Source organism: Grus americana, chromosome 2 (genome assembly GCF_028858705.1).
Source record: "Grus americana isolate bGruAme1 chromosome 2, bGruAme1.mat, whole genome shotgun sequence".
NCBI lineage: Eukaryota > Metazoa > Chordata > Aves > Gruiformes > Gruidae > Grus > Grus americana.
The window spans coordinates 56,322,320-56,345,317 of record NC_072853.1 but is presented as its reverse complement, the minus strand read 5'-3'; the positions used below and the strand labels follow the sequence as shown (position 1 = coordinate 56,345,317).

General features: G+C 42.0%; 1 protein-coding gene across 7 annotated transcripts in view; it reads right to left on the bottom strand.

Annotated features, from left to right (window-relative positions):
• The window catches only part of MTCL1 (microtubule crosslinking factor 1), a 110,522-nt gene that overhangs the window by 4,903 nt on the left and 82,621 nt on the right, over positions 1-22,998 (bottom strand). For all 7 annotated transcript variants that reach the window (XM_054813982.1, XM_054813985.1, XM_054813986.1 and 4 more), the window contains 5 exons: positions 18,988-19,155; positions 13,141-13,395; positions 8,735-9,040; positions 5,909-5,940; positions 2,939-4,499 (listed from right to left, as the gene is read on the bottom strand). In XM_054813982.1, the coding sequence (XP_054669957.1) occupies positions 2,939-4,499; positions 5,909-5,940; positions 8,735-9,040; positions 13,141-13,395; positions 18,988-19,155 (2,322 nt within the window). The remainder of the gene's footprint in view (positions 1-2,938; positions 4,500-5,908; positions 5,941-8,734; positions 9,041-13,140; positions 13,396-18,987; positions 19,156-22,998) is intronic.

Genomic DNA, 22,998 nt, shown 5'->3' with positions numbered 1-22,998 from the left:
TTTTAACATTCCCCCTCCCATGCTGAACGGCTCAGCAGCAAGTGTGCGGCAATTGCTCTGCCCCGGCGAGCAGAGGACGCAGCAGCCGCCCGCTCCTCCGTGGGTCTGTACGGATGGTCCTTTCCCAGTGCTGTCTCCAGAAATGAGGCTGACCTCCAGTCCAGGACTGTTGTGTAAACTCTACGTTTTACACCCTTGCAAGTCATAGAAGAAAAATGTTCATAATGCTCTTAAGTTGTTAGTTAGGTAATGCTAATCTGCATTTTTAATAGTAATATTTATAAATCCCATGATATGCAAGTAAGATAGTGTTTTATTGAATTATCAGGTTAATACACTACTAGGCTGCGCTGGGTGGGTATGAATTTGCTTGTAAGCAGCTCTAGGCAAGTTAGAAAATAGGGAGTTATTACTGCTATGTATGCATATACATTCACATGCACACATATGTAGGTAAATATATAAATATATATATATGAACTAGATTTCATATTTGCAGCAGGAATATAAAATGAAATTACCTAACTAAACCACTCAGAAGCTCAAATTAAAGAAAAGCCACCAACAGCTGCTCCATGTCTAAAAGTCATTAATATACCATGCCATGACTGCAGAAACAAGAAGGCGTTTGGTGGTAAGAAGGTCACTTCTCTTGGCCAGAAACCAACAGGTGAGGGGGGAGCAGAGCAGGAATCTACAGGAGGGTGGTAGGGGCAGTGCTGACACGATGCTGCCCCAAGCACAGCCTGCCCCTTCCAAGATCAGCATTTGCTGAACCACTACGTCTGGCTTCTGTGTTAAGCAGAATTTGTACAAAGTGTAATTTCTGTGGTCAGTGTAATCCATAAATGACTCAAGGCATCTGCAGAGTCTAAACTTTTTGCAGTTTTGTTTTCAGCAGCAAATCCATGCTCCACTAAGTGCATCTTGTAGAGCATCACCTCACCTAGGAAAAGCTAAGCTAAGCTCATCGTGTGAACGCTCACAACCTTCCTTTTCAATGCACATTCCTGAGAAATGACAGGACCACCCAAAGATCATAACCTGTGCATCTAGACAACACTCATAACAACTCAGTAAGAGCTGGAAGGAAAAACAAGTCTTAGCTCTGAGGCTTGGAACTCAAAAAATTAGGCAAAAGATACTGAGAATTCACAAAGAAGAGCAATTTTCTGCCAGGTTGACGGTCAATGAGTTTTTGCTAAACAGCATTGACCCAAATCTCTCTGTGCATCAAATTCAGGTACAGATGCTAGTTGTATTTTGCCAACAGCAATTTGTGATGATGCGGGATAACATCTGTTTGCTTATACTTGAAATCTGCTGAGACATTTAAAAGATGCAGGAGGAAATCAAGTTTCCAGGGATGCCTTGAAGACAAAGCTGAGTTGAACCTGTAAGAGTACAACACACTTTCTAATAAGGACCGGTAGTGCATTCCCAGTATTTCAAACTAAGGACAAAATACAGAGATAGCTAGAAAGGGTCAAATAAATGGGCTGCTTTCCACTTTTATTCACTCTGAGGTTTGTGGACAAAGCCCATTTTCATTCACTGTTATTTATAATGTGCATGTGGTTTCTTTTTTATATGTACAAACTTCCCTATTTATATCTGCTAAAACTGCATATAGGGGAACATATCCTCAGCTTTGAATCCTCTGTTAGGCAAAAAAAGATCATGTCCTCTGAGCAGTACCTACAAAAGAGGAACCAATTGTCCATTGAGAACCACCCACCACTGCAAGGCAAACTGCAGACCAAAAGTCTCAGCGCTCAGGTCCCCACAAATCCCTCCAGCCAAATGCTGAGTTAGAAGATGGGGTTTGAACCTTCCCTTGAGTCTATCTGAGGCAGCAGTGGTAGGAGTCAGCCCAGTGAGGCCCAGGTGGGATGTGTGGGGTACACAGGGGTCGAGGAGCTGCTGCCCTGCAGCCGGGGCCCACCGAAACATCAGGATGCTAAAGGGGCAGCGTGGAGCAGAGAGCATGACGGGCTCCTGCCCCTGCCCTGGGAAGTATCACATGCCATTTCAGTGCTGTACCAGAAAGGCAACGCACGCTGGTAAGAGCTTCTCCAACCCTCCTCAAGGCAACACTCTCATGTGCACAATGGTTCACCAGAAACAGGAGGCTAAGACACTGATAACTGAAAGCTTTTGTCCATCATTACACCCTCTTTTTTGTTGATTGCTCTAGCACATTACTGTACCTGAGACTCTGACCCCCAATACCTGGGCATACTTGCTGAGACAGATGATGACTGTTACGCTGTTGGCAGCAAAATATCAATAATGAGTTCTTAAACACTAAATAGATATGTGCTTAGACTAGTTGATTATCTTTTTTCTTTTTCTTATTTTTGTGAAGCAGCCACAGTCAGTACCAAATGTCATGCCATCTAATCACGTTCACAGACCCGAGCCAAACTTAATCAGATCCATCCAGAAAAGGTATGCTGAAGGCCCTGAAGTTTTGAATCAGGGTATTGTAAAGACTATTTTTCACACAAACTTGTTAACACCCATTCTTTTGTAGGAGAAAGAGTCTACCTTTCCATCCAGCATAAAAGAGAAAATTACTCAAACCTAGAGTCCCTAGAGCATCTGTAACATGTGGTGTGTTTTGTGACAGAAAACCCTTATCCCAGTCATTCAGGGGAGAACCATTTTTATCCTGTAAAGGCATCTTTATCCTGTAAAGGATAAAGCTCTTCTGATGCTTTCAAGCCCGATAAGCTGTCAGGATAGAAACTCAATTCTTTAATGAGTTCTTCAGTTACTAATCCAATAGTTTCATGACTGGGACTCGCTGGTGGTACCATGACAGCACTAGGATGTTCATTGTAAATACTCACTAGGACTGCAAGAGATCTCATAATGCGTTTGTTCAAAGAAGAGTGCATTTAGCTATAGGAGGAAAAACAAACAAACTCATTACCTCTATGGACCCTGGATCTACTTTGACAATTTCTCCTGTGCTGTTGTCATTGCTAAGATTTGGTGGGCTGTGTGAAGGTAGCCTTCTCTCTTCCTTTAAGGCATGCTCCAAAAGTTTCTTATTCAAGATCCTGGCAGCATTTTCTGTAAGTGTGTACCCTGGAGGAGCAGATAAGTCCTGCCTGATACTTGTCACCTCAGTCCCTTCTTCCTTTTGCGTCTCTGTCCCCAGCCGGAGAGGACTGGGTGATCTGCCACGGGCATTTGTACATGGCTCCTGCACTGGGCCCAGTTCTGGTCTGGGTTCTGCTGACCTGGACCGGCTGCTAGACCTGGGACATTTCTGGAAGGTCTCATGAAAGATGGGGCTATGGTCAATGATGTTGAACAAACTAGAGAGGCCATCGTTGATGGTAGTGTGGACAGGACTCTCCCTTGTAGTAGTTGATCTAGCCCAAGCGGACTCACTGAATCCTTTCTGAGGTGTGCCAGGCAAAGTCCGGTTATTTGGCTGGTCTGATTTGGGAAGGATTTTTCTTTGCAACTTTGGAGAGCCATATTTGGGGGAGCAGCATGTGCGTTCAAACTTAGCCTGGACCTTTTCAATGACGGGGGTCACTTGCCTGCTTCTTAGGCTTCTGGACGGCGAAGAGACAGGCGTGGACCCCCCCTTTGGTGTCAGACACTTGTGTGGACTGCTGGTGATACTGCGCAGGGTTTCTGTCTGCAAGCCAACACTGATCGTCTGAGTGGTCTGTGTCCCTGTCGTTCTCATACCATTGGTTTGACATGCGGTGTCCTTAAACTGAGGCTCTGTTGAATTAGAGTTAGAGCGTATTGCATTTCGGACAGAGAAAGCGACCTCCTTCATATCATCACTCATGTTTTTGGACATCTCCAAGCTGTGCAAAGGTGAGGCAAAGCCCACAGTAGTGCAAATAGGACGTTCAATGGGATGAAGACCACTCTCCAGAAAATCCTTATGATGTTTGGCCAGGTCACAAGACCATCTTCCAAACATATCCGAGGAAGCACCTTTTGTCTCAGCAACATTCCCCATAGCTTTGGTCACAGAAAACAGGTAGTCCGGCTCAACCTGGTTTTTCCCTTCACTCCCAGCTATCACTGAGTTATCGAACCTACGGACAACCGGTGGGCTGTGAAAGACCCGAACTCCCATTTTTTCAGTTACACCGTGACTCCTTGTTGGCTGCTTTTGGCAGTGCTCCGGGCTGGTCATGGTGTTAGTTGTCATAGTGACACTGGTGGTGAGGTACCATGATGATGCCTGGAAGGGATCTGAAGCAGGATCATTCCCAGCTTTCCCAATTTCTGTCCTTTCTGCCCAGCCTTCTGCAGGCTTCTCGGTGGCCCCACCATGGTTCCTAGTGTTACTGTAATCCCAATTTTTGTTGAACTCCTCAATATATTTCAGATCATCAGGAGACAGGGGAGGGGTTATGTCGTCTTTGCTGCTGGATGAAGGCAAGTTTTTTTCTGGTAGAAATGGAGAAATATCCATCAGGCGCTGAAATTCTGACATGGAAGAAACGGACATTGCCCTGGAGAGGGGAACACGAGAGTCACTCACAGGCTTGGAAACTCTCATAAAGCGACTTATTTTCAGTAGCATACTAACTCAGGAAACCCAACTTTCACTATGTGCTTTTATATAAAACCACTTTAGCCCTCTCTTTCATTAAAGTTCCCTTTTATTATCTTTAAAATAGCTGTGAAATGCAAGCAATCCCGATGTGTCATTACAAGTACCAAATGGATTGTTAATGGCTCTTAATTTACTGCTTTCTCCTGGATTACTGCTTGGCAAATGTCTGAAAAATGGAGCAGTAGGATGTATTTCAGAAATATACCATTCACAGAAAATAAGTGTTTGCAACAACATGAGGCACGTTTTTCAAAGCAAGTGTGGAATATTTCTGACTTGCTGGGAAATCAGCAAGTCCACTCCCACTCCTGAGATTGCCCCGGGCTGCACAGCTGGTGCGTAGCGACGTGGGACATCAAGCCCCGATGCTGTTACATTCAACTGGCCTGGTGAGTTGAGCTCCTGCTAAAATTCAACCAAAGGGAATCGCTATGTCATAATGCTGGATTCTTGGCTTTCCTGCATTTAGCTAGCTTGTGCAAATCACGGGCATTCAGCCAAGTTCTCCTACTGCTTTGTTTTAAATAAAAAACAAACAAAAAAAGAATCCTTCTGAATGGGACTACTTAAAAATGCAAATGAGTGTAGTTATCAGAGTCAGCTCAGTGAGGTAACTCCAGCTGGGTGAGGATTCAGCAAGCAGTGGGTTTTGTATGTCAGTGATCCGGAGGATACAGTAAAATCACGTTGTGAGTTTTTAATCCAGAGCACCAGCTGCAGTTATGATGCATCTACGTTAGGGAGTTAGGTGACATCAGGAGTGCAATTTTGAAGCGGATCTCCTATTCAGATGCTCTGGTTTGCATCAGGGGCAATCTCAGAGAGCATGGGCTGGGTTCCTTTGAGATGAAAGTGAGCTGGAAGATGGTCTACAGAAGCACAACTAATGCACTCTAGGGTTAGGTGGCTATTCAGTCCATGGGATGAGACCAGAACTAGTCCAAAGCAAAATATCCCTGACATGCAGGGGCATGCCAGGTCCTCAGCACCAACTGTTTACCTCTATGTATTGATGTCTACAGATCTGCACTAGTTGCTAAGGTAGGCATAGCCTTCAGTGTAAGCTGCAGCTTCATACACTTTCACACAGTCTGATCTTTGTGCACCACAGCTGAATGTGGCCCAAGTTAATCAGAGTAGAACAGAAGCATGTTGAGACAAATTAATCCTTGGGTAAATCCATTAATCTGGCTCACAGGCTGCTTAGGAGGCAGCACAGCTATGCCCCAGGTCTGTGGTTTAGGTGCCAGAGAGCTAGAGCTCTGGCAGCTATTTGCTGCTTTTTTCCCTGTAAGTTTTACTCACCTTTGAAGATTTCCTTTGTGCGTTTCTTCCTCCTGAAGAAAACCAGAAACAAACAGGATAAGTTATTTCTGAACCTCTTGGTGGCGTTAGCTTTTGGCTGTCTTGTCATTCACTTCCCAGTGGTTGCACCAGGTATGTTTGTCTCTAAAAAGTGGCTGATTTTCCCTCTGATAAGGAATCTTAAGTTGCCAGTGGGAATATTCTTCCCTTTGTACACAGGCAGCAGAATGGGCAATCCCATCAGGACAACAGACCGCACAGGGAAAGCCCGTATGCCAAATCTACAGCAGCCTTGAACTTTTATAGTCAATCACAAATGAAAGTAAGCTGCAAATGGCTTTTTTCCACATGTACAACATATTGTTTTGGACCACGTATCTGTGAGTGAATTTGTTCTGTGGATGTAATCTGCTTTATGCCAGAGACCTAGCTGTGCTGAAATAAGAGATAAACTGGAGTTCTTTGACATAAGATTTCATTATATGTTCTCTAGGAACCAACAAATGGCACCAGTTGAAGCTCATTAAGCTAGCTATATTAAACGTGTGGGAAGACTATTACTTGTTTCATAGGGGGAATACCTATAGCTTGCTAATGGCATTAAGATGTTTTTATGGCAATTATTTCCCTGTGACAATTCCCATAATGAGTTGGTTTTGGTTTTTTTAATAGATACTTCTGAAGCAATTGCTCCACAGTTATTATTTTAACTATTTGTTTATGTTTCTAATAAACTATAGGGAATACAAAATATGATCAGGAAAAAAAAGAGTACCTATTACTTTTATTCGACCTCATGAAATCAAGAACATTACTAACAGAAATGTATTTCAAATTCTGACTATTCAAAAAGAGCACCGCTTAACTCAGCAAATACCTTTCTGATATTTATCCAGAGTCAGGGGAAAAAATAGCAATAAACTGATCCTCCTTGCATTCACTCTGGTGTAAGTCTGGAATGATGTTAGTGGCTTCAGTGGAGTTACTGCAGAGTAAATCTGATCTAACTGAATGGAGAATCAGGCTGAAGACTGGATTGACTTCTACTGCAGTTAGTACCACAAAGAAAATACAGTGGAGAGGAAGAGTCAGCAGGCTGCGGTTGCCTCTGTGCATCTTCAGTTAAGCTATTCATTAAACTCCAATCGGTCTCGCTTGAGCAAACCCTCTGAGGGGAAATGACTTTGCCCAGGTTTCACTAAAGCATGCTTTGAAGGAAAGAAGCTATGCAAATATCACCAAGGACCAAATTTTGCTGCCAACACTTTTGCTAATGGTGGTAATGTCTGAAAAAACAGAAAAGAGGAGAGCCATCTCCCTTCTTAAATATCAGACTGAATTTGAAGGAAAGAAAATAGCAATCAAAATTAAACACAAAACATAGATCCCTGACACTGGTACCAGTATTCTTCACCAAGCACTTGGAAATGTATGAAATAAAAGCTAAGAAATAATAAATATGGGATCCCACACTGCCAGCCATACATTTATAGCACTGAGAGAGGAAAATCTAACAGGAACACACAGGTACCTACAGCTACTTAAAATGTAAGAAGGGCAGTCACATTTCTTGCCTCTCTTAGTCATTTTTTCTCTTCTTCCTAAGAACTTGATTTCCCAATCCTTTAGCTGAGTAACAATGTTGTACATCTCAAAGAAATGCTTGGGTCAAATTTTCACAGGTGCATATGTTCAAGTCAAGGCGCACCAATGAACCTGGTCCTGCAGTGAGCTTGAGATCTGACCTGTTGACCAACTCTTTTCCAGAGTGGTCAAATTTTCAAGCCAGAGTACACAGATACATCTTTGACTGGGAAGTTTCTACTTCCCTATTTGCTATAATGATGTGCTCAGAGCACAAGCCAAATCTCTAAGCCATGTACACAAACCTGAATTTTCAGGCAAGAAGAAAGTACTCAAAATTTGCATCAAGCAACGTGCTGCCTGCTTGATAATTTTAACTTCTTGGCAGTCTCTGAATGCTTCTAGTTCTGTAACAGCCACTAACATTCAAGTAACAATAAAAAATAAAGGAGAGATTAGCATTTTGAAGTTGTAATATGTTTTTAATTTCACAGGAGCCATTAAAATGTGTAGTTGTGGTTAGTGTGAACGTTCTCAGCGCCACTAATATCATACGCCAGTTTACAGGCTACTTCATACCACCATATGGGGGCAGGGACTCTGGGTTTCACTCAGCGACAATATAAACAAAACTGTGAAGACTTGGAACTGGTGAAAGTAAGCCTGTGGTGGTGCAGATTTTAGCAGGATACAGACTACATTCACTATGGCCCAATGGCATCTCTTAGCACTGAGTTTTACATCTTTATAGATTTATGGTGTGATCTCAGAGTAGGCTTTGCTGATGAAGAATAACTATTTTTTTAACATCTCATCTCACTCGTGCTAATCTATTGAGAAGGGAACCACAACGGAACAACAAGAAGTGTCTCTCTACAGCAGTTACTGCTTTACTAACACAATAGAGCCTGTGTTTCTTCATATATATGTATCTACTTATAACTGGAAGAGATCTAAGACCTTCTAAACCTATATGTTGTGTCAAATGTAGTTATCATACATAATACAAATGGCCACAAGGTGAGGTAATCTTTGGGACCTTTAGGCTGGCTCCCAGCCAGATTGACACTGGTCTAATCAGCTCCTAACAAGGAACGAAATCTTGTCCATACCAAATTCACTACTGGGTAACTGTAAGCAGTGCCTGTGACACAGTATCTCACTCCCTACAGCAGAGATGATGTACCAGTTCTGACATGAGAGACAACACACCGCCTTGATAAAAGGTAGAAGAGTGCGTACTTCCGTTAATCCGGTCAAGAATTTCTCCCGCTCCAGCTGCCGAGACCGGTGCTCATCAGACTCGTCGGGGGAATCAAGAGACAGAGATTCCAGAAAGAGGTTTTCTGTGGCGCTGCACCGATCGCTCTCCTTCAGCTTAGACACTGACCGATCGTCAAACTGAATGGCATCTGAATCAGAGTAGGATCTTGACCCCATCGGACGAGACATGTGAAGGTTCCCCTGGGTCATAAATGGACGAAGGTTACTCTCCTTCTGGTCACACAGAAAACCACTTCCTCTTCGTGGGCTCACTTCTTTCTGAAGCTGGAGACAAGGCAAATGAAAAGGACCAGCAATTACTTATGTAACGTACGGCATTCTGCAGAACTCACCCTTCCCCAGGAGCGAGGCGCCATGAGATCACCACCTGGCTTCAGGGATGCTGGCTCTGCTGTACCGGTCCTTCCGCAAAGGGAGGTGTCTCTAGGACTTTGATGCAATTACTCATGGGATTTTTGAGTGATTAAACATGTGTAGGTATAGTTTTGCTTGTTTTTATATATATGTATACATATATACACACTGTGTGTATACACACACATGAAATAATCCATCTGTCTGTAATCTGATTTTTAAGGAAACAAATCAACGCTGACTGTTATTTAAAAGCAAACCTAAAGCAATACAAGTAGAAGCTCAAGGAAGGGTGAGTGACTTGGAATCTCAACAAAACAAGCACATTTTTCTTCTGGTCAGCAATCCAAAGGTTGCACTTTTATGTACATCACTTGTTTCCAGAGATGGAAAATTCCGCTTAATAAAAGACAAAAGCTTTGTTTTAGAGATGGTCTAGTCCTAATGCGTGGCTCAAAAGTTGACTATTGGTACAGAACAGCATTGTCAAAGGGATGAATTAGACATGCAAAGCATGTCTGAAGAAAATGCATATTTATAGAAGGGCCATCAAAGCTATTAACTCTATACTTTGCAAAAGCTGGGTGAAGAGAGGGCGAACCACTAGTGAAACTGCCAATCTTAAAATCAGGTTATGTGATCAACTTCTCCTTTAGTTGTAAATACAACAGGATAGATGAAGTAAGTGATATTTTAAAACATGATGAATGACAGCAGGAATCTGATAAGTAACTCTGATGTTTTGCTGGAGCAGCGTGCTAAGATTAGTGACAATAACCTGCAAACGCAAGTCATTCCCTAGGATCCTGGAGACTGAGGACCTACAAAACATATTATTTTAAACTTGTTGCATGTGTTTGGAAAAATAAACAGACATTGGATTGCCTAATGTAGATCAAAACATTTTAGATCCCAAATGATTAAATATGCCCTTTGGCTGAAATCAGTGAGATTTTTGCTTGATTCAGGTCTACAAAAGGGGGATGCATCTTCAGTGTTTTGCTCATAATATACAAAATCTGAAGCAGTTTTACTAAAAGGAGCTAATTTAATATATCCTATAAAGGTAGGTGCTGGAAGGTTTATCTCAAGAGATCCCATAGTCCATTCCCCAGCATATGGGCAAGACCCAAAGCAAGGAGAAATGGTAATCACATGTTTTCTGTATGCAGAGTTCCAAATGCAAGTCCTTCCAGGTTTTTAGAGATCCTATAAGGATAACGATGTGGGAGCCTTTATGAGAAAACAGTATAGATACTGGCTCACTCTCTGAATCTCAGACAGCTGACAGGAGAATTAAAGTGAGAAATACTGGCCTAACTTTTCAAGAGTGACTGATGATTTTGAGTCCCCATGTGTTTCCACTTTTAAACACACAACTTTACATACAGGTGATTTTGTGGGTTTATATATTTGCTAGCACGCTCTGTGCACAATTAGCTTTAGGAGCAGAGTGGAGGGAGATTCTCTAAGGGAAAACAAAGTGACAGTGTACTTAAAAAAAACCCACACCACTTTGAGTTCCGAAAAACTAGGTCATCATGTTTTTTATATGCGAGCAGTATTCCCATAACCATCCAGAGTAAAGTATTTTATATATTTTATACATTGGTGTGAGCTTCCCCCTTATCATACATGTATTATTCAGGAGCTGCGTGAAAGCAGACAGGCACAAAGCATTAGTATGAAATTTGGCACACACGCTTCTGCTATCTCTTAGACTCTGTTTTTCAAATATACACACTGGTGTAGTCTCCTCATCCTCTATGTATTGCCATACATGGAATACACACAGAAAAACCCTGGGGAGAAGGACTTCAGAGATATACTAATTGTTTCCATATAAAGCAGGGCATGACTGCAATCTGAGAGGATATTCAGCTAAAAGCCTGCAAATATTTGGAAGCTTCCTGTCACACAGGGAAATGTTTGATTATAAGCAAAGATGGAATTATGAAGTTTTGCAGGCAGGTAGCCAAGATTTCAAATGCTATTTCTAATCATCTAGTCCTCTGAAATTAGCTTGATGTAGTATTTTTTATTTCCCCTATCTATTGCTAATTCTGTGTACAACTCTGTTGTACAGTAAATATATAGTTGAAGCCTAGAGATTTCAGAATAGTAACAAAAGAAATCAGCTCCAGGACTAGTTAAGAGCTATTTTGTAGGATATCCCCAGATGACACTGAGAGGTTATGCCAGGTTTAAAGAGAATTAAAGGCTAGGTAACATTAACAGGGATTTCTCTGTTGCTTCCTTCAATGTGTCCCATTCCCAGGGAACAGAAAAAGCAGTCTTTAACCAGGTTAAGTCCCTCAAGCTATTGAGGATACACTGAAGAGATAATATTAAAAGATAGAGTTCATAGGGACAGCAGCAAAAACATCCAAAGAAGTACCAGTGACTCTCTGAAGAAAAGTTTGTGTCCATATCCTTAGTATATTGGGAAATTTTCTGAGGGTTATTTCATTCCCATTGTGCATGAAGAATCCACAGGAAGCAGTTTGGCCACTGAAACTCAACAGTTAGAAACCAGCCCAGTCAAGCCATGAAGAACTTGGCACGTTCTGCCACAGAACCCTGGAAACCAGGTAATTTGGATGAAGAGCTCTGCTACAAGCCTTCCTAGCTCATAGGCATCATTTTTATTATCTTAGGAGACGTACCATTGGGCTGCATTATAAAGGCTACCTCAACAAGCTGCATGAACTATACACAAAAACCCTCAGAAAAATGGGAGATTAAAAAATGCAGAATATCATTGGTTGATATTTTTAAATTTAGAAGCTAAAAAATCACCTTTCTGGTCCATAACCGCCCACTCAGACCTACACTTTCAGCAGTGATTTTAGAAATATCTGTAGAATATAGGATTGTCCTAAGTGCTTCTCTGTGGGTTTAACAGCCATAGCTTAAACTGAGGTTTAGTCTTGCACTCATAATATTTACAGCCTGGTGTCTTTTCTTTAGCTTCTTGTTGCAGCCCAGGCATGGGAACATGAGACACATAAAATGAACTCTTTTCAAAAACTGGTCATGAAGTTACACCAGGCTTTCATCAACTTAACCTGTGAAGCTACTTTGTGCTTCATTCAAGCATAGTGCTCCCTAGAGAGCACACACAAATCTGGTGCCATTCCATTTCTGATGTCCTAAGGCCAGAAAGCATTCAGTTAATTGAGGACCCACAATTTCAGTTGTTTTTCTTATTTTTCCTGGAATGCATGACTCCGAGCTGAACAATGTTCAGTCAAAACCGGTGTATTAACTCTCCCTCATTAAACTTCTTATTTTTTGTGTGGCTTCCAGCCAGATAATAAATTCATTAGGTGTAATTTGTCTCTAATACTAAGCCGATAAAAGTACGGATAGGTACGAAAAACAAGGGGACAGGTATGCAGTTATGAGATTTGCAAATGATAGCAGAGGTGTGCACAAAATTCATGTGACTAAGGTCAGAGGAGTCCTCTGAATATTTAGTATTGATAGTTGTTTATTTGTTATCAGTCAGGGCTCTTCATGTGAACCCCCGGGTTCCTTTGCTAGAGAAAAAGAATTCACTTGAGACCGAACAGTTGCAGCAGCTGCATCTTTGGTAGCTAATTCACAGATAAACAGACTTTTTTGGCAGGAAGCTGTATATCAAACTTTTAATAACCCTGCATGTGGGATTGAGTGTTTTAGCACAAAGAGATGCACAAAAGCTTTCAAACACAATGAATCGATGTGACCATGTCTGTCTGGGGTAATTGAAATGAGGCAGGAAATGGCCTTTAACTTGGAGTTGATTTCTTGTAAGTGGTTTTTTATAGGGATTATGAGCATTTTCCTTTTACTCCCTTGTGTATGTAAATTGTTTTGTAGCATGAGAAACACTGATGTAGCCAAGGAACCAAAATTGTTCCTGTGCTGCTGCTTAATACAGTCTCTTCACCTTGGCCTGAGTGTAGTAATGGTGCAATGCCTCATGCTTGCAGCCAGCCATTGCCCACCCCAAGATGACTCCTTACCTGCTCTATCCGCCTGAGCAGCTCCTTCTTTTGACGCTCCCATTCTCGCCGGTCTCTGTCAAGCCTGTCCAGGAGCTCCACCTTTTCCCGGTTCCAGTTCTTCTCACTGTGCTGGATTTGCCAGCGGAGGTCCATCACCACACCATGACTCTCAGCCAGAAGCTTCTTGTGCTCCTCTCTTTCCCGTTTAAAAGCTCCCTTTGCATCAGAAGCGAGGCCTGTTTCTCCTGAGGTGTTCTCACTCTTCCCTTCCAGCTGGCATTAAAGTAAAACATTACTAGGACATAAAACTTTCTGTGATAAAAACATGTGTCTGACAATGAATTAGAGTTAAAGACCTAACTCCACAAAGGTAATGGCAAAATTATGTCAATTCTTAGATCGGAGGATCTCGATAAATTATCAAATATGTTCAACTCGAAAAAAGTTTTAAAATCAAGACAGTGAAAACCATAGTGAATAATTTCTCAGACTCTACCAGCTCATGCTATTAAAACATCAGTTATGATCTTTCTGATGGGAGTGTGGGTACCAGCAATGAAGGAAACATGGAGATAAACTACAACCTCATCATCGTCTCTGAGACAATTGCCAGGATAACGTCCTCAGCCACTGCTCTGCTTTTGTGCTCTCACTCAGTGCACCCGAAACCTAAAGAGAGTGCATTCATCTTCTGAAGAGACTTCCCAGAACAATCCTCAGCAATGGTCTTATTGTACAGCTCCTCACACCTTCCAACAAAAGGAGCACCAGAAGGACATGTATCAAGATCATTCCCCCATCTCTGCAGGTTCTGGTGTCTAAACTGATTCCCGGGGCAGTTAGCTGATGCTACCTTTCCTCCCTTCTCCTTCACTTCATGCTCAGGGGTCAGCTTGATCAGATCAGAAGAGGTGGCCCAAGGTACTAGATTCACAGGGTGTCACGAGGTCTCCAATCCAATGCCCTGCTTCCAGCAGAGTTGGCTCTGAGATCAGATCGGGTTGTGCAGGACTTTGTTCAGTTGAATCCTGACAAACCTCCAAGGGCCACGATTGCACAGCCTCTCTGGCCAACCTGGGCCACTGCTGGACTGTTGTCAGAGTGAAAAAAAGTGCTCAATGGTTTTGTGTAAATTCAAGCGAGTGAAGAATTCATCCCTGAAGCCTGACCTTTTGTTGACAACTCAGTAGATATGTGCATGACTCAGAATGGGATACGTCTCCATCCCCTGGCTCTGCAGGTGAACTGGAGTGAAAAGCGGCAAAAACTCATTTCTGCCTCTGAAGTTAAAGTTGTCCTCAAAAAGAAGAGGCAGCAGGTCTGCTGGGAAACATGCTCCTTTAGCAAGAGAGAAGGACAGCACCTTCATCTTGCCCTATGTGGAAAATAAGCCCAAACTTTCTGAGCAAAGGGAAGTTCAGACTCGATTCAGGAGTGAAGCTTAATAGTCTCTGAAACAGCCCCTCCAAATGAATGGCTGAGAGGTCATTTCTTGAGTCATTTAAAATTGTACTGAACTGCAGAGAACATCCTGTAACAGCCACTTGCATTGACAGGGAAATCTTAAAACACCTGCGTCCTCTACCACTAATTTCCAAAGTCCAGTTGTTTCCAAATGACCAAACAACCAACTGACCAATCAATCAAAATAATTATAAAAAAGCAGCATCCTATTTTAACAAAGTTCACATGACACTATCTTTCTCACGCTTCTCCTATTTGTGCAGTGTAAATTTGTGGGACCCGCAGTGATGTGTGAGAGGCTGTCCTGCACACAACTGCATGGCTTGGTGGCAGACCAGAGGTGCTGTGGGGCAGAAACACAGAACATCCCATGAGAGACACATCTGTGCTGCAGATCCATGATGGGAGACACCATCCTGGGCAGCACGGCTCCTCAAGAAGCTGGAAAGCTTTGCTGCCTTCCTACCCACTACCCAACACATTGACTGTCCACATGTAGTTCAGTAACATGTAAAAATATCACTGCTAGCTTCCAAACTCACTGCTAACTTCAGGTAATGGGCCTCTTGCCCCTTGTGACATCTTTCCTCTGTCCATCCACAAGTCCCCAGCTCCATTTCATGGTGCTGTGGGAGTCAGCATTGGTGCTGCAGCCAGGGTCAACAATGTTTGCACTCATCCTTTTAGGTTTGTTTGCTTTAATTTTACTATTCTGTGCTCCTCATCCTGGGTCGCTCTTGTAAGTTCCTGCTGGGTTTACTAAGTAGCTGTGACACTAAATAATCATGACTTTCAGGAACGTCACTACAGAGCTGAGATCAGCCAAAATAATAAAGCACTAATGAAGTAAACTCTATACAGTTTCCTTTCACCTAAGCCTGAGAGAGGGCTATTTAGGACTTGTTCTTTGTGATATACGTAAGTCATCTTTCAAGGACCTTTGATGCCCCCGCAGACTTCTCATCTCACAATAGAAGCTCTTAGGGAAGGTTGCTGGAGTGTTTTGGGTCAATCCAACTAGGCTGGAGTGCAGACTCATCCTTACAACTCCTGGGGAATAATGCCACATGCAGCTGTAGCTATGGCTAGCATGCTAATTTGCGAAGACACACCAATGCCTGCGATAAGCTCTTTAGCTGGCATGAAGCATGAAAATGCTAAAAGCAACCCATAAAGCAAACAAATGCTCAGCTGCAATAAATACAGTTTGTATGATTATCCTATAAAGCAAAGTCCTCCTTCCATTTTTTTTGAATCTCAAAAAAATAGCAAAATATTGAACAAGACTCATTCTCTCTTTTCCCTCACACCACCACTGGGCAAATTCTCAGCCTTTCAGTTTGCAAACAAGACAGGCAGTGGTGCCATCAAGAGTGCCATGCCCAAGCTGCTGAAATACAGTAAGTCATCCTGTGCCAGACCATGGGCTCACCCAGACCAGAGCCCTGGCTCTTGCCCCATTTGAGAAGAATACAGGAAGTCTGCAAGTACAAAGATGAGTTCAAAACCAAGGCAAGTAGAATAATTTCAGAATAATTTCCTGTGATTTGGGACATAAAATCTTCTCCAGAGGTGGTGTCTTTACACTCAGAAGACGGTTCTTGGTGCCTATGGAAGGCAGAACAATGCTCCTGGCAAGGACAGAGTCCTTCTGCCTCTGTTTTGACAAAACAGCTCCAATCATGGAGGAAAGGTCCATTGGTGACTCCTTAGCATGAAAGTCTAGAAGTGACTTTCCTAAACCTGCTTACTGCTAAGGACGGCCATATGCCTCTCCTTGTGGACCACGGCTTATATTATCCCCAGGCATCCTTAGGCTGGACCATTGCTCAGAGCCCTAGTGAGGGTCCGTGTCCTTACATGCAAGTCCTCAAAGCACATGCAGGGTTTGGCCCCTCATACTAACTCCCTCCTTCTTCCAAACTTTTCTCTGTTCCCAGAATACTGGGATTTTTCACTTGCCCAGCTGGAGGCTGAGAATTATTGGGACTCCTTATTGGGTCAGCATTATCACAATCCCATACTTGGGAGCAATCTCATTATTTCTTATCTTAAAAACAATGCCTAAGGATCCTTCTGCCAAATAAGATGTATATGCATTTCTGAGAGCCAAGACTTCTATTTTTAATGATATATGCAGTGCTAAAGCTCCAAAGCAGCAGGCAACAGTACATTGTCACCTCTGATATGCAGTGCTTTTGTATCAAAAGAGTTTTCTTTCCTTTTTTTCTTTCTTTCCTATACAGAGAGTTGAAGCATCAAAATACAAAACCATTGCCAGTGACTATTAATTAGGAGTTGACTCTCTTGAGGAAAATGCTCTTGTTAATTGACCTACTGCTTTACAAAAAAAGTGGAAAACAGCAGCAGTGAAGACAACAGTGGAGACTAGAAAGGACTTGATCCTCTGTGGGCTTGTCAGGGGGTTGGCAGCTGTATACAAAACCTACGGTGGGAGGGCTGTACAGCCCACTGCTTCATCACTACCAATCAAAGCAACAAAATGACATCATGAGAGGTCCTCCTACCCACACCAACCTGCCAGGCTTGGCTATTTGGTTAACACTGTTGTTATGCCACATGTTGGGCACAGAATAGCAAAGGATGTTAACGTGACTATCTGTAGTGCTGGTATTTTACACATTGTTCACTAGCTCCTCCCATTTTGAGCCTGAAATTGAACCTATAGTGAAAACAACCCATATTTTGAATCTTTAACATTAGAGTTAAATTTATGTTTGTGTTATATCTATTTCAGGCTTATTATATTATTATTTTCATATTTAGATTTTTAATTGCCTCCTTGCAATTGTGAGCATGTACACTAGACCTCAGTGGGACACTTACATTGTTTGCCCTATCCTAACTGACATTCTAATGATTGATGTGCTATCTTTTTGCTAGTGCATTAGGGACCTGCTTTTACTGTGAAAATAGAAACGTTGTGGGCAATTGGCTAAGGAAGACAGTTTTATGCCTTAAATATTGACTGGTTTCATTCTTTTCATTTGCTTGAAAAAATGTAAAAAGTAACACCTATGGCTCAGTATTTACCATATGTTATATATTATTACCAGTGGAGGTAGCAAAGAGCCTGATAAAGCCCCCAGAAGGAAACGTGCAAATCTTTTTTCTCCCTGGGCAGGAGTGGCAGCACCGTCCTTGTGCTGAACACCAGTCAAAGCGGCAGCCTGGAAGTTTACTGCCCATGCAAAGGCAAAGCATGCAAGCTCTAAATTGGCAGTTCATTGTCAGACTAACTTTCTCTAAGTTTCGTTCTTTGTTGCCATCTCGAGTTTAAGGTAAAATTGTCACCAAGGTTTTATTTTAGGAGGAGTGAAATGGGAATTGATTTTGTTTCCTTTTTTTTCAAGTGATCAGTTTTCTGAAAACGTGTGTGCACTAAGAAACAGCTGAACTGAGAATCTGAATCTGGTGAGAGATAACTATGCTAAAATGAAAGCTTCTTCCTTCATTCTGGGAAAGCAGCCCACAGTACCTGGACAGGAAAAGCAGTGCTCGCATCGCAGCTCTGTGCGTCAGAGTGAGTCTCCGACATTCAGTAAATCCTCCTAAATGTACCACCCTCCCGGCAGTGAATATTTTTATTATATTTGTCTTCTGCAGAGATGTGCTACACCTACAAATCTTTTTCTCAAGACCTGAATGTACTAATTCTCTCACCCCTCCTCTCTTCAATGCAGATAATTAGAGCTTTTACGCCATCGGCTTTGGAAATCAACCCTTGTGGGTTTTTTGCCGATTTGTTTTCATATTGCTTCAGAAAAAGCACATCTTCTGTGAACAGCCGTACGTGACGCTGAAGCACCTGGCACCAGATTTTATATACATATTTCTAACAGTATCCCATGGCGGGTAGCTCTCTCTTCAGTGGGGTACCATCCATCACTAACCAGTAGCTTTGAATAGCTGGTTTAATATTAACACATTGATCTATCACTTCAGTATTATTAAATCACTCTTTTCTCTCCTGTGCATCAAATACTGCAGTTGTTAGGTGCCAAGGCACAGTGACGAGCTAATTGTGAGCACAGCAACATCAAGACATTTTTCTCTCCTATAAATGCCAATAAATACAGACATCTGCATGTCTCATTACCACAGCTGATACATTACCAGCCAACTCTTCTGAGAAAATAAGCAAGAAGAAGTTTAGTTCCTGTGTCCTTACCTATGTTACACAGTACCTTCTTACATGAGCACTCATACTGGGACAACTGGAGGCCAACTCAAGAGGCAAAGCTTTGCTCAGGCTTCAGGGGGGCTTTCAGGCACAGGGTGAAATGAATAAATATAGTCCCTTTCCTGGCTGTCACAGATTTCCTGTTTCATTAAGCACCTCAGCCATTTTTTAGCGGTGTTGGACACAGGGGATGTTACCTGTTCGAGGTGACACTTCAGTTCAGTCATTTCCACCTCCCAGGCTGCCTTGTGCAGGGCGTACTGCTGCTGGAGACCCTGCCGCTCACGCTCCTCGTCCCGCAGCTCCGAGCGGAAGTCATCCAGCAAACCCTTCACAGCGTTCAGGAGCTTCCGATTTTCACTTGCCTGCCACAACAAAGCAAACAAAATGCTGTCATTGGAGGGCTTTAGCTTCCAGTTTCATTTTTAGGAGGAAAAAGGCCTGTACGTCCACTTCATGGAACAGAAAGTGCCTGGGCTAACTTTTGGATGAGAAAACTAAGAATAGCAATGCCTTCTCTGTCTACAGGCTGCCCAGGGAAGTGGTTGAGTTACTATCCCTAAAGGTATTTAAAAGACGTGTAGATGTGGTGCTTAGGGATGTGGATTAGTGGTGGACTTGGCAGTGTTAGGTTTACAGTTGGACTTGATGATCTTAAGGGACATTTCCAACCAAAATGATTCTATGACTCTGTGATTCTATGGTTCTACGTCTTGTTAGCCCTAGTCCTGAAGCACCCATGAAAGCCAAAGATACTTAAGTCACCCTGAAAAATGCACTAAGAATCTTTCTGGATTGAGGACATCTATAATAACTTCTTTTTTAATGCTGTACACCAAAGCTAAAGTATCATTTCTGAGGTTTGTTGGATAGCTGGATGTCTCATATATACAATCATTGCTCAGCATCAAACCTCAAATATTTGTAAACTACATATAAAGAAAAGGGATTAATTTTTGACACTTTTATATTATCAGATAAAATTACTTTGGAAAAAAACCAAAAGTGAGGTTTTGAGTTGAGTATCTCTGCTAAAGTGTTTCATTAGTCTGTACTTCATATTTCTGCTCAGTCCCAGGCAGCTGCACACAGGTTAGCTTTGCAGCAGCACCCTGTTTGGAGCCAAAGGCAGGAATGCCAGGTAGGCCACTTTCCCTCTTGCGAATGGGATCAAAGAGCAAACCTCCATCCACATCTTGTTGAGAACGTCATGGTCATACTGACAATGTTGTCTATGCTCTTGTGCTAGCCAGGAGACAAGAATGGAGTTAAATTAAAAGTCTAGCCCAGAGATGACATCTGATCTTGGCAAGTACGGAGAGACAGCATGTATACTTATTAAAATCTCTAATTTTTTTTCCTCAGTTTTGGTATTTACTTTCTGCAAATTCTCTGGAGACTTGCAAAACCTGTCATTTGTATGTTAAATATTGAAAAAAGTTTTTTAAAGATTCATTCTGGATCAGTAAAACAAAAGGTATCCTATTGTTTTTTACAGTCATTGAATTAGAAAACAGAAATATTTAACATGATTTATTTATCCAAAATTTAAATCAAATATTCCCAATGAGCCTCTCAAAGACCAGGGAGTAGCCAGAGATTGTATCTGACAAGTTACTCTGAATAGAAAAGACTTTTAAGAAAATTATACTTGATTAGCAGACACAGCATGAGCAGAAAAATGGGAAAGCTTACTCAACAAATGCAGCATTTAATCACCTGGTTCTCATGAATGCATTGGCTTCCTTGGGAGGGCCTAACTCAAATTAGCTGTCTCGATTCTTGCATGATAATCTAACTGATTTTATTTTTTTATTTATTTTCCCAAGTGGAGGCTTCCTGCAATTCCTTTTATGTGGTGTTTCATGAAGTACCTACATGGGGGTTTCTTTGTAGACAAGTCACGTAAACAGATGTATGCAAAAATCTAAATAATTTTCATGTGCTTTTTTCAATAACAATACATATAAAACTTTATGCAGACAACTAAGCTGATTTCGTATGCTCATCACATTTGGCATCACTGAACCCACCTCACCCACTTTTGTAATCACTAATCAGGCATACCATGGTGCCTTTTTTCTTTAAAAAACAAACAAATCTGGTCTACTTTTCCCAAGCTATTTGGTTCATCAGCAAAAATATGTTAGATGAAGGGAAATGACTGCAGGTGCTCATTGAGTGACCTATAATCTGTTTGGGCTAATGAAATGTGATGGTCTACAACATGGGGTTTTATAAGAAATGCACCCACAGAAGCAGAATTAATTCCATTAACATTTAATGCCAATTAGCAGTTTCCAACTATACAGCAGCAGTCTCCATCATGCATATAAGATCACCTATTTTTCAATATGTAATGAGATTTTATGTTTCCATAAATGAATTTTCGCTCTGATACCCAATTAAGGCTAAATTCTCCAAACATTTCAAGCCCCTTGTGTAGTAATCAGAATAAGAGCTCTTTTGAAGATTTGTCCTTAGTGTCACAACAGGAGCTGCTGGGTGTTGAGCGCATCAAAATCTGGCCTCATCCTCTTTGAAAACCCAGACCCAAAATGTCTATGAAGTGCTTTCAGTCAAGAGCCACGTTCTGTGTTTTCTGGTATGCTGCATAAACCTTTCTCTGGCAAAGTAGTCTAAAGGCTCCACGAGGGAAATGAGGCAGAAGAAAAATCAAACCGAGTAACACTAAAGCAGGCTACGTCCCTCATTTCTGTGCATACATTTGATAGCTTTAGAGTCCTGTAAAATTAGGTTTGTAAAGAAAGAAGTGACGGACTAGTACAGAAAGGAGCCAAAAGAGCCTCATTGCAGGTTTGTAGCCTACTGGGATGAGGGCATGTCTTATTTCTAGAGGCATTACATCAATGTCGCTGTTATGAGACAAGTACCCCAGGTGCCCCCTGGGCTTGCTGGGATTTTAATTAACTTGCCAATATAAATCAAATTTTGGTTACAAACTTCTAATTCCTACAGAGAAGTCTCTTTTGCATGACTTTGTATTTACAGTCTGAAGTTGGAGAGATCTGTGAGATTGTTTTTTTCTGTTTTGCCAAACTGGAGTGTTTCTGGAGAACAGACAAAGTACTTCTGAGACAATGTGCTCTGAAATACATTTACATCTAGACGTGCTTTAGATTTCTGTTGGTAAAACTGCCAAACAGCTTCTGCATAAGTCCCATAGATACATAACGAGGATTGTTATGGTCTTCCCCTTCCTCCCAGGGATGTTCTACAGGCAGAAGAAAGGGGGCATGGCTGTGATTCCCTGGACAGTCTCCCACACAAGGACCTGACTCTTTAGTACCTTACCAGTTACCGAAATGTAGAGCATGGAGGAATCTGATTCACAACTGATTTAAGACATGAGAATTACAAAAGCAGTTTAAAGTCTTGTTGTATCCACAGCTCAGGATTTATAGGTAAAGGAAACAACAACTGACAATAAGTAAAAACTTAATGTAGTAAACCTCAATTAAATTCCAGGACTTCGGAGTCTTTACTAAGTTGAGTGGACCCCAGAGATGGGAACCTTCAGGTCTAGAAAAGTTTGAGACCAGAGCAGTCGTTTGAAGCTTGCTTTTGCTTTTAATCACAATTCTTTTTTCTCTGAGAGTTTCATTTAAGAATTCAGCCACAGTCTGGTCTAACAAGCAGTTTAGTACAGCAGTCAACTAAAAATGCAAGGTCAGGAGCCTAAACAGCGAACAAGAACTGTGCATGTTCTCTGTCTAATCACAGGTCTAGGCAAAAGTGAAGCTGGATCTTGGTGCAAATCATTTTAGTATATTTAAGTCTTAATTACTATTCCTTTGGGTTTTTCTCGTAGCTAAGCTTTGAAAACAAATATTGTATGAGCAAAAAAAATCTAATTGGGGATTTTCTTGACAACCCCCAGCAACAACACAAGTATATTGTTTTTTAATGCTTTTTCCATTGGACCACAGATGTGTAAACTCTTTTCTTCTTACTTCCCTGAACATACACCATCCAACAGGCATCTCACCCTTTCTCCTCAACTGAACCAAAGCTCTTCCTTTTCCACCAGCTATTCTCCCTGATCCCTTGCTACACACATAGAAACGCTGGCTTACAGCAAGCCCTCCTCTACTGTGCTACCAGCCCGACTTGCCTGCTTATCTCCTGCCCATGACCAGACTTCCCGCTTGGCTCTTGAGCCTTGCCAGTTCCTTCCCCGACCCTTT